Raw genomic sequence first — 12,374 nt, forward strand, 5'->3', positions numbered from 1 at the left:
ATTCCGATCTTGTCTCCGACGAACAATGAGACCCTCTCCCTGAGAGTCGGGTTTAACCACAAGATGTTTCATCTTATCATACGAGGTTAAAGAATCATAAACCTCATCAACTGTGAGAGACTCGCGGCTATATAAAATCGTGTCTCTAAAGGTTGAATAAGACGGGGGCAACGAACAAAGTAGAATCAACCCTAAATCTTCCTTATCATACTGAACCTCCATGGCCTCCAAGTTTGAGAGAATTTCTTTAAACACTGTTAAGTGTTCGTGTACAGATGCACCTTCCTCCAAACGATGAGCATAAAGACGCTACTTCATATGCAACTTGCTTGTTAGAGTTTTCGACATACATATTTGTTCTAGCCTCTTCCATAATGCAGCAGCAGTCTTCTCTTTCATTACATCTTGCAAAATTTCGTTAGACAAATACAGATGTAATTGTGTTAACGCCTTTCGGTCCTTACGCTTCTTCTCTTCATCTGTTAATATCGAATGCATCTTATCTATCCCTAGTAGGGCATCCTCCAGATCCATCTGCGCAAGAACTGCTTGCATCTTAATCTGCCACAATGCAAATCTGGTGTTGCGATCTAACAGCGGAATTTCATACTTCAAAGATGCCATTACTGTGATTGATATGAACAATCCGGAAGCTCTGATACCAATTTGTGAAAAAAATAAAATAAAATAAATAAAAAATAAAATAACACACAAATTTTACGTGGAAACCCTTTCGGGGAAAAAACCACGGGCAGAGGAGAAGAAAATTCACTATGTCGAAAATTTGAATCAATACAAGAGGAATAGACTATGTCTATTTATAGGCTTGTAAAGCCATATTCTAGTAGGATTGAAACACCTTATCCTAATCAATATAAAATAGATGGAGTTTAATAAGGTTTAAAAAACCTTATTCTAAAATAAATAAAAGAAGTCTAGTTTTATATGGATTTTACTTTTATTTTATTTTCCATCGTATTTTATTTAAATAAGAATTTGGGTCACTTAATTCTAACAAAGGTGATTTTACAATTTCATGTTATATTGTCTAATTTTGTTCAATTTTATCTTTAAAATAATCATATTTTTAAACAAACATGTCTATATTCAATCCTTACCTTTATCTTCTAATAAAGTAATAATATAATATGAAGTAAAGTTTCTATAAGAAAATTAATTAAATTATTATTTGAGAATTGAATTTAGCAACTATTCGTATACTTAGGTAATTTTATTTTGGCCTAAGTTCGGCTTGTACTTAACAATTGTTCTCATATTGAGCATTTAAAGATCAGGGCCTCAATCTTTGCTAACAATGCTAATGCCTCGTTGGTTATTGATCCATTTTTTTTTTAGAGTTTATAGATAAAGAGGCCATACAATAATGAATACAAATACATACGGATACATACGGATGGAGAATTGGAATTTAACTCGATAAAATCTTGGTAATTGATTGTGCATGGTGAGATTGGAGGCTCACACGGTTATTATTATGTATAATGAGACTCGAATTTAAATAATTAAGGCATAATAACTTATTTAGCCCTCCAATTTTAAAAAACCATTTTAGCTCTCCCTTTATTTTTTTCACTTTTTGTTAGTCTTTGAACTTGAGTCGTTTATCAAATCACTTTAAAATGGATAAAAAAGTTAACGTATAACGTAAGGGTGAAGCCATAAATTATTTTAGTTCGGGCTAAATTAAATTGTAATTTTTATAATAATAAATATGTGATTTCCCCATTTTTATACCCTAAATCTTTATAATTTTTCAAGAATTAAATCAAATTTTATTATTTTTAGGGGGCTAAAGTGTAATTTTATTTTTATTAATTTAAAATTTTAAAAGTCCTAAATGAATTTTTTTTCATTTTATAGGGTCGGGCCCCTACCAACCCCCTAAGTATGCCCCTAGTATAATGTTGTAGATATGGCATACAATCCATTTGGAGAATGGTTTGATAAATAGCGCACGTTGAAGGACTAAAAATGATAATAAAAAAATTAAATGGTAAGCTAAATAACTTTTTTTGTAAAGTTGAAGGAGGGCCAGATAAATCATTATACCAATAATTAAAGACCTAAAAGCTCAACTTTTACCAATAATACCAAAGTTTATTGCTCCATTATTATTACTATTATTTTGAACAATAATCTCATTATAAGTTCTTATCATATTTATTCTTTTTGATACAATGCTTAAAACTACTCATAGCTCCTCCCTAAAAAAAGAGGATAATGTGTTTCAGCGCACTCGAGCCAATATCCTTCTATACTGACAATAATACAGATATCAATCACGATAAAACTCAATCGATCCGTTATTATTATTTTAATAAAAAGAATAAAGGTAGTAGCTATCAAATTTGGGAAGTATACTATTAATTTACAAAATCTGCATCAACGCCTCAATTAGCGGTGGCATATAGCAGCCTCCAAAAGTTTAATATGTAGACTTCCATTTTAATTAAAATTAAAAGTATATATTGTGCATGTTATGGCATAAGTATTGCGATGCCAAAATCCCAACCTAATATACCTTTTATTATTATTATTATTATTATTATTATTATTATTTAATTTATTTATTTTGCTTTATTCAGCACATTTAATTAATTAATTAAAAAAAGAAGCTTTCTGAGCATGGCTGCTTTTATAAAAGCATTGCCTAGTGATTGATTCAAAGTTTCAACACTTTTATATCTTTCAATTAAAATACAAATTATTATTATTATGGGGTTAAATCTTTCCACTAATTACACATAAGGTACCATTTTCAAAGTTAACTAAGGATTTGCATTTGCTAAACAATGAGTAAAATTATCAACTATTAAATTTAACATAAAATGAATTGTATGTCATTTTAAATATTAATTTAAGATACATTGCATTCTTGAAGGGAGGAAGACGACATTGTTAGGAGAGGCAGCTACGAATCCAAAACATGAACCGTAAAATGGACATGAAGTTTATAAAAAAAATATTAATTTTTAATTAATTAATTAAATTTTTTATGAGTTTTGAATAGAGTTGTCCATTGGTCGGGCCGGGCCCTAACAGAGTTTTAGGCTCAGCCTGACCCGACCCAAAAAATGAGTTTAAATTTTTGTCCAAATTTGATCCAGATAAAAATGCCAAAATTTGGGCTCGACTCGGCTCGGTTGTATTAATATTTTAAAAAATTACTTTTATATAAAAATTAAAAATATAATACACCAAATACACTAAAATATTAAAATAAATGTTTCCCAATAATTTCAAAATAAATTTAAATTTTTTAAATTTAAATAATATTAAGATAACTGCAACTTAACAAGCAAATGTCTCTAAAATAGAAGCAAAATTAACAATAAAACAAGTGTTATACAATATCCATACATTAACAACAAAATAGTAACAACATAATAGTGAAATAGCAACAAAACTGTAGCAAAAAATGAGAAAACAACAGAGGTTTTTTTTTATTGTAAATTCGGGCTAGTCTGGGCCTAGACAAAAAAACCCTACCTAAGGTCCACCTATTTCTTAAACAGATTTTATTTTTTTGTCCAAACTCATTTTTAAAACTTATATTTTTATTTAAATCCTCCCATTTTTCAGATCAATCAACCATTAACATTTTTAATTTTGAGTTACTAATTGAATGAAAAAAACTTAAATGTACAATATCAATGCATCTACTTTATCATCTCAATTTTATATTATTGAAATATAAATAAAATGATCAATCAAGCTTTGGTCAATATTAAAGTTGAGGTAAGGAATACATAAATATGTAATTTGACATTGCACCATAAAATGCAATTTTAGTTTCAATAAAATATTTTTAATATTATTTTCATATAATTTTTAAAATATATATAATAAATCAAAAAATATAAAAATATTATATATTTAAATAACATTAAGATATGTGTAACTTAACAAGCAAATGTCTCTAAAATAATAATAAAATTAATAATAAAATAAGAGTTATACGATATCCAATAAATAACAACAAAGTAGTAATAACATAATATTGAAATGGTAACAAAATAGTGAAAACAACAACAAAAAAAAAAAGTAGCAAAACACTAAAAACAACAACAACAAAAAATTCAAATTTGGGCCGGGCAGACAATTCTAGTAATTTGACATTGCAAAATAAAATACAATTTTAGTTTCAATAAAATATTTTTTATATTAAAAATTTAATAATAAAAATAAAATATCATTTTCAATTTAACAAATCAATAAAAAACTATTTGCTTTTATTAAAAAATTATTCAAAAATGGTTTAATCTACCTTAAAATTTTCTTAAAATACCCAAAATTTATGATTTAAATAAATTGGGGGGCATGAGGTTTAATACACGAGGATTATAATTAAAATAGAAAAATGATTGATGGAGGTGGAGGGATGTAATTGAAATACTGGATTGAGTGGTGGCTGGATAATTCTAAAATGTCCCACCTAACTCACACTTTACCATTATTGTTGTGGGATCATGGCTCATTCACTCATTACTTGTTAGAACTTATTAAAAATAAAAGGGGAAATTCTCTTTTTTGGTTGCATTTGAATTGGGTAATCACCTGCTCAGATTGCTAATGAGTGGATTAGATTGTTAATGAGTGTATTCCACATGTTTTTGTCTCTCTGCTTCATCTTCTTAACATTCACTACATGTTGCATGCTTTTTCAGCACCTCAAAGATTTGATAATTTCACCACTTTTCGATCCGTAATAGGTAGGATTGGCGCTGGAATTGAGTTATGTATTTTTACGAGAGTTAAAATGCAATTTCATCATTTTATTAACTTATATCTTTATAATTTTCAAATAATTAAATTAAAAATTTATCGTTTTTGAAAGTCAAAATGTAATTTCGCCCCTAATAAATAGGGTATCTTTTTGGGATTGTATTGTGTTGTCATTGTGAGTATAAATCAATATTGTTTTCTTCGGATGTCCATTAATTCAATAAATATTCATTATTTTAAAGTGTGCTCTTCAAGTGTAAATCAAGTTAGAGGTGAAGTTAAAAATTATGTTATGGGAAGGGGGTTGAGATAAAACTAAAAAATTTGGGAGGACACTAAGTTTAAATTTTTTTTATTAAAATGATTTTAATTTAACTTTTTAACTTTTGAAATCAGCCAAAATTTACATATTTTATATTTAAAACAATCTAAAGAGAATGAAATTGAACTATTTATATTGGAAAGTACTAAAATAACAATTAAACCATTCTACCATTCAACCAGGCCTCTGCGCTTTGGCTACACCCTGAACCAAAGACCTCTTACCTATATGTGATTTTAAAACAAAAAAAACTAAATGTAGTTAAGGGTAGAGTTAAAAAAATTGAAAATCGACTCGAATTGAAATATTTTAATAGCTTGTATGGAATATAAGTTTAAAAATTATGGTGTTGAGTCTTATTTCAATTAATATTGATATTTTTACCAGTATAGGAGGATGTGGGTTCAAGTATAATGAAGCGTATTATTCTTCTATTTAATTGTTTGAGAAGGGACTATCGCTAGTTCTAAACATTATAGCAAAACGAGTAAATATGGTAAGAACCTATTAAGATTAATGTTTAAAAAAATTATGGTTACCCGAAGAATTGAATTTACTAAAAATTATATTTTTAAAATTATTATATAAAATCTATTAAATTTTTTATTAGATTTACGTTAATATATTAATAGATTATAAAATGTTTCCCAAAAAAATGATTTTTTCTTGAAAAAGAGAGACATGGCTTAGTTTAATGGGCCTGGATCAAATAGAGGCCCGTTTATTGAAATTCAGTCAACAAAAATGTAAAGGAAAAATAAACCAGCGGTAATTAAAGATTTAATTTAACCACTGAAATGGGTAAATTACTGTACATGAAACAGTGAAAAAAAAGGTATAGCATAGCAATAATTGGCGGAAGAAATGGTGGGTAAATTGGGAAGCCAAATTACCAAATTCTCTATATATTCTCACTGTCCCTTGGCACACTCACCTCTTTTACACACATTTGTTTCCTCTTTTGAGTTTTAACTGTTCTCTTCTTTTTTCTCTCTTAGTTTTCTTAAGATTCTGTCTTCAGCTTATCTCTTTGGTACCTTTGGGATCCCATAATATCAAGCTTTTTTTTTTTTTTTCTGTAAGTTTTTATATTCAAAGTTTCATCCTTTTTACAGGTTCTTGTATGTTGTTTGCTTGATGGGCTTGTTTTGTTTCTGTTTGTTGACTAAAAAAAGGGGGGGGGGGAGGCTTTGATTTCCCATATTATTTCTGGGTTTTTGAGGATCTGGTTCTTGGATGTTGATTTCTGATAAATTGTTAAAATTTTGGAGGAAAAAAAAGAAGGCTTCTTTGGGTTTTATATAATCAATTTCTTTTTTTTTTTTTGGGGGGTTTGATTTCATCATAGTTTTTATTTTATCTTATATATATATTCCATTTTTTAAGAATTAAGAGAAAATATATATATTGAGTTGAATTTGGTGTTTTGTGACTTTTATCACTTTCTTCGGTAGTCATCTCTCTAGGGTTTATTATACTTGTTCTTTCTTTTTTGGGTTTCTTAAAATATTTCAGTTTCCACGATTTTTTAGTCACGTGTTCCTTTTTATATAATGAAATTTGTTTACATCAGTAGTTACATTTAATTCTAGAATTAAATTTTTCTTGGTTTATATATCAGTTTATTTATTTAGTGTTATTATGAGAAATGATGAGACTGAAATGAAATTGGAATTTGTATGTGATGAACTTTTATATTCTAAGATATCTCATGGGGCTCAATGTAAGTGCTTGGATGAGTGTATCCCCATATAATGTTTGAATATGGTGTCGAACATAGGTACTTTAGAGAAGATGAAGAGTTAACATAGGCTCTATGAAGGAAAAATGCATCATCCATATTCATAAGAATTGTTTTATGTTATGTTCGTATTCATAATAATAAGTGGTTTATGCTGTTTTGACTTCCATATTCGTACCTTATGTTTTCGATTTTTCGTAGTAGTGCCTCTCTTCTAATTAGACCTTTCTTTTTGCAGAAATATCTGGTTTGTGTACCAACAAAGAACATAAAAGCTGGGGACAATTTGGTAAAACATAGAAGGGAAACGGCATGCCTTGGTGGAGTGTCTTGGTTGATGTGTTCCGCATCGTTGTGCGATTGAATTTGTACTGCCGAGTTATTTTGTAAAATTTATGCCTTTTCAGTTTACCTTAATTTTCTATTAGCTACCTTGTTTGACCATCAATGGGATCTACCCACTTTTTTTCCTTTTTTCGTGATCAATATAGGATTAGTTAGAAAAGATTGTAAGTTAAACACTAGTCGTAATTCGAGCTCCTTCTGCCACTTCTTCCAATCAAACCATTTCTTTAGCACTAGGTAGATATTTTATTTGTCTTATATCTTGGTCAATTTGTTTAGCTTTGTTCTCATCCATTATCGATAGGAGTAATTAATCCAAGGAGAAATACGTAGTTATGGTGTGCCAAGCAGCTAGTCAAACAAGATTTAGAGCATTGAAACATGAAAACGGGATTGCCGGAAAACCAACAATTGTAGTTAGAGTAATTGCATGCTTTCAACCAATGGAGGATTGCCAGGTTAGTTGAAATTTTAGTTTCATTCAATTCCTTTTTTCCTCAACAGTTGCTTCAATTAATTCTTTGTATCGATAGCTATTATAAATGGATGTTTAAACTGATATTATGTCAATTTTATGTCTTCCAGGCTGAGTACTTTCGTCATTTGCTTAAACCTGTCACGTAGATTGAATCCGTATCTTTGGTATATTATCAAGCTGGAATTTATAAAGTTTTTCTTTTCAACATTTGTTCCTTAAAGAAGTGTTTAAAAATTGAAACTACAGTATTGAGCATTGTCCATCTCCTGGTATGTTGTTACCACTTGCCTCATTTTGTTTTGCATTGGTACTAATTTATTGGTTCGGTTCCCGTGACAAAATTATTATTTGTATTCTGCAGGAGTTTGTTCTAGTTGGATGGTTAAGACCAATAATTCTTGGGTTTTCCCACAGCATTCTTCTTGGCGACTGCCCGAGTTAAGTTGCATGAGTGCATCGTTAGAGCCCAGGCAGCCAGAATGCTTGCCTGCATGTATAAATTCTAGCAGTCACATACTTTCCGTGAGTGTGTCAAAATTGGGGTCTTTGGTTCCTGGTATGAATTACGGCACTCATGTGCTTCCTGCAAATATTGCAATGCCAGGGTCTGCAGATATTTCTATCTTAAAAGCCGAACAAAAGTATCAACCTCATGGGTTGCTTCAGCAGTTATACCCCAGTTTCCCTACTTCGTTGCCCTCTCGAGGTTCATTTCTCAATGAGCAGCAATTCATGATTGCTAATGGGCACACTGGCAGGGCTGCAGCTAATTTTGTCTCTGGCTCCTTTCAGAAAGGGCTGATAATTTTTGATCATTCAGGGAGTCAGACAAGGTTAATTTGTGGCTCTTTCCGATCACCGCATCAGCATGCGGCAACTGCCATTACAGAGCTAGCTTCATCTCTTGATATCCATGAAGGGTTGCAAGCAGTTAAGACAAATACTCTTATTCCGACACCACCAGCTTTACAGGAGGAATATGATGAGAACCGTTTGGGGGTTGAAGGGAGTGAGATGCGTGAAGACACTGAAGAACTTAATGCTTTGCTTTACTCTGATGAAGAGGAGGATGATTTTGGTGTTGGTGATGATGATTGTGACGATGATGAAGTAATGAGCACAGCTCACTCTCCAATTGGAATTAAGCGAAGCTTTCAGAATCAAGACCATGATAATGATGTAATTGAGCAAGTTGCTAGTTCTGATGGTCCAAACAAAAGGCAAAAACTACTGAATGGTGGGCATAAGCAATTGATAATGGTGGATGCCGCTTGTTCAGTGAAATCGGAAGGCTCTCACGAGTATGATAGCAATGCAGAATCAAGCTACCGAGGGGAGATTTTACATACTGAACAGTCAATGAAGGATAAGATTCGCTTGACACTAAAAATCCTTGAGAGCATAATACCTGGTACAAAAGGAAAGGACCCATTTCTGCTCCTTGATGAATCTGTAGATTACTTGAAGTCTTTAAAGCTCGAAGCCGAGACTTTAGGAGTGAACCACTTCTAGGTTACACTCCTTCCTTTCTAGTAACTTGTTGGCTAAGTGGTGGGAAAAGAAGGATGAAATTAAAAAAAAAAAGAAAAAAGAAAAAAGAATAAAAGAACCATAGTCTTAACCAAGAATGATTGATGAATTTGAAATCACTACACCGGCTTTTGCTCTGTGGGGACGGTTTGTTTGTCATCTTTTACTTTCTCAAGGGAGCCTTATATAATGGGGGGCCAACAAAGGCAGCAATGCAAGGTATGCTATTAGCTCTTTTTGCTTAAAAAAAGATGAGGGTTTTGTTTGTTGACCTGAAATGATGATCATGGATAGCTTTTTTGCCATGGGATGTGTTAAGTCACCAATGCTTTGAACGCATGGGGAGGCTGGTAGTAGTGGTATGTGCTGTAAAAACAAGGCCCCTCCTGAGCCCCCAAGGATTCAGTGCATGCGCGTTAGGTGAAACTGGGTCCCATTTCCCACCCTGTTCCTCTTTTATTATTACCTTTGAAAACACGTCATGTTTGATATTTTAATCTTTGTTACAAGCATGAAGACAAAAGTTTCTAGGGTGGGGATGTACATGTACATGCATGCAGTGAACTGAAGAGAGATTATTTAGTTTCTTCTTTTTCTTTTCTTCTTTTCAAGGTTCCACCTTCCATCAAATCCTGTAGTAAAAAAAGTTCGGTCTTTTTCTTTTTCTGGTTCATGTACAAGTTATATGTGTGTTTCCTTCTTTATGGCTCATGCAGGGTCTTTGTTTGTATTCATAATTGGAGCATGACTCTGTTGAGTTTAAAGCTCCAAACTATGGCTTGTTTGTTTGTTGTACTCTCGTTTTCAGTTTTAATGTAATAATATTGGTTGTGATTTCCTTTAGTTTTTCCAATAATCAACTTTATATTTCAATGATGGCTACAAGAGTTATTATATTCATATTTTTAATTTGAAGTTTAAATTTGTGTTAATTATTCTTTATTTTATGTCTAATTATTAGATATATAATAAATAATTTTTTTTTTTCATATTATTACGTTAGTAGCAAAATGAGGTATAAATGTGTTAAAATTTTAAATGTGAATATAATGCATATATTAAAGTAGAAAAGAGACGGTAATATCACAATTAGCCTTAACATTCACTCATCTTTGTCAATTTGGTGCTTTTCTGTAAAGTTAAATTTGATCACCAAGAAAACGGTAAAAAAGAAGAAGCACATATATGATTTGAAGGTACGGTATTTCTGGCTCAACAAATTTACATCTCATTCCATTTAAACCCATATTACTAGTTATAATGTGATAAAAATATTAACTTGTGATTCATAGTGTTGGATGAAAACTTAATCGTCCAATAAAGAAAAAGAATGAAAAGACAAAAGAGGTAAATTGAGAGATATTCAGAGTGGACTTTTGAGGCATTTTATGGGTTCATGCATTCCCTTTTTTCTCATTGCCTCAAACTGTAGGGTTAGATATTTTTTTGTCTCCCACCTCTCCAGAATATACATATATCTGTCCACTTTGGAAGCCATACATATGAACCATGTATGCATTGGTGCCCATTTCAAGATCATCACACATCTCATTCAACACAAATATATATATATATATATATATATTATTTTTTTCATTTTCATTTTTGTTTTATGGTTCATGTTTGAGGTTCGTAATTATTCCTTTCAACAATTTTATCCATAAAATTTAAATCTTATTCTCTTTTAGAATGTAATGTTTTAAATGCTTATTAAAATATGTTTATGGTCACATTATATTATCATAATTGCAGTTAATGGTAGGCTTGTTAATTAAAAGAAAAAACAAAAGGTAAGGTGATGGTTGTTTAGAAGAAAATTTATATAATCTTGATATTTTATTATTATTATTTTAAAATTTTATTTTTAATTTAAATCAGTTAAAAGTTTATTTTAATTAAGAGTGTATCTAAAACCATTTATTAATTGAATTAATAGATCTTATTTTAATAACACATGAATCATTTTAATTAATAAATTCCATTAAATTAAGTGTTTATTCCAATTCTTATTAAAGGGCTGAGAATTAGAAGAATAACACAAAATTAATTAGTAACGATGAGTTCTTTTGAATATACTTTACATGCCATCGAAAATTGCTCTACAACTGAGGAAACTTAGATGCACGTTGTGCCAAATGTGTTATGTGGGCGTTTCTTTGCAGGTAATCTTCATGATTGGGTTAGGTTTAATTTACTTAGTCCTAATCTAGCTACGGGCGATGTTGTTCGGCCAAGCCTATTTGGTTTGTTAGCTTGGAGAATATAGAAAAATCGGAACCTTTTTATCTTCCAATGGGTCTCTTGGAATGCAGGTGACATTGTGAAGAATTTTTATACATGGGCAAAACAATATGCCTCTTTTCATAAGAAGGATTTATCTAGACAGCAGACGCCGAAGCCAATCTTTCATATGCCGGAGAATTGGATCAATTTATGCATTGATGGTGCGGTTCAAGCTGTGTCCAGTACAGCTGCTACTGAAGGAGCACTGAGGTATGGTAATGGGGATTGGATTTTGGGATAAATAGATTTTTGGGTGAATGTTCTGTCTTTAATGCTGAATTGTGGGGCATTCTAAATGGGTTGTCTCTTATTCAAAATAAACATTTTGAGGGTGTCTTGATTCAAGTAGATAGTCTGAAAATGATTGAGGCTATTTAAGAATTTTCATCGACTGATTCAAACTCTACTCTTATTAGAAGAATTCATTAAATTTTAGCAAAAGTTAAGCATCGGGTCATGGAACACATTCCCAATAAGTTAAATAAAATTACAGCACAGCTAAATTAACTTTTTACACAAGTCAAAACCTGACAGTTTTTGAAGAAATCCAAAAAGAGGAATTAGCAGTCTCCTCTATTAATAAGGCTAGTGTGTTAGCCTTGCTCAAAAGCTCACTTTGTAATTAGTTTGTATTTAGGTTGCTTTTAAAAAAAAAGTAACGATGAGTTTCAATTTTTTTCAAAAATATTTTTTATGTTTAAGTTATAGCATTAAAATTTCTTACACTTAAAAAAAAAAAAAACATAAAATAATTGTCCTAATCCCAAAAATTACACCTTGTTGAGTAGCATCCAAAACTACAAAATAAGGATGATACTATAATGTCAGAATATGTGGACAAAATTGTAGCTTTCTTTGTTATCTCTCAAATCACACACGCACTCTTGCTTATTGTTGCCATATCTATTTCATGCCTGCATATATGATGT

At 30.8% G+C, this 12,374-nt stretch overlaps 1 protein-coding gene and 1 long non-coding RNA gene across 4 annotated transcripts in view; both read left to right on the forward strand.

The window, feature by feature from the left end:
- Positions 1-12,100, forward strand: part of LOC108474663 (uncharacterized) — an 85,473-nt gene extending 73,373 nt beyond the window's left edge. Inside the window, exon 5 of the long non-coding RNA XR_008279880.1 lies at positions 12,083-12,100. This is a non-coding gene — a long non-coding RNA (uncharacterized LOC108474663). The remainder of the gene's footprint in view (positions 1-12,082) is intronic.
- Positions 5,915-10,018, forward strand: LOC108476063 (transcription factor bHLH143-like). Of its 3 annotated transcripts, none has more exons than XM_053025421.1 (5): positions 5,915-6,146; positions 7,048-7,195; positions 7,459-7,612; positions 7,740-7,901; positions 7,994-10,018. In XM_053025421.1, the coding sequence occupies exon 5, from the start codon at positions 8,011-8,013 to the stop codon at positions 9,142-9,144; it is 1,134 nt and encodes a 377-aa protein (XP_052881381.1). In that variant the 5' UTR covers positions 5,915-6,146; positions 7,048-7,195; positions 7,459-7,612; positions 7,740-7,901; positions 7,994-8,010; the 3' UTR covers positions 9,145-10,018. The 3 variants fall into 3 exon arrangements, with proteins under 3 accessions (XP_052881381.1, XP_017633620.1, XP_017633619.1); XM_017778131.2 differs by having other exon boundaries at positions 7,048-7,177; XM_017778130.2 differs by having other exon boundaries at positions 7,048-7,612.
- Positions 12,101-12,374: the final 274 nt, after the last annotated feature.

This window comes from Gossypium arboreum, chromosome 3 (assembly GCF_025698485.1).
Source record: "Gossypium arboreum isolate Shixiya-1 chromosome 3, ASM2569848v2, whole genome shotgun sequence".
NCBI lineage: Eukaryota > Viridiplantae > Streptophyta > Magnoliopsida > Malvales > Malvaceae > Gossypium > Gossypium arboreum.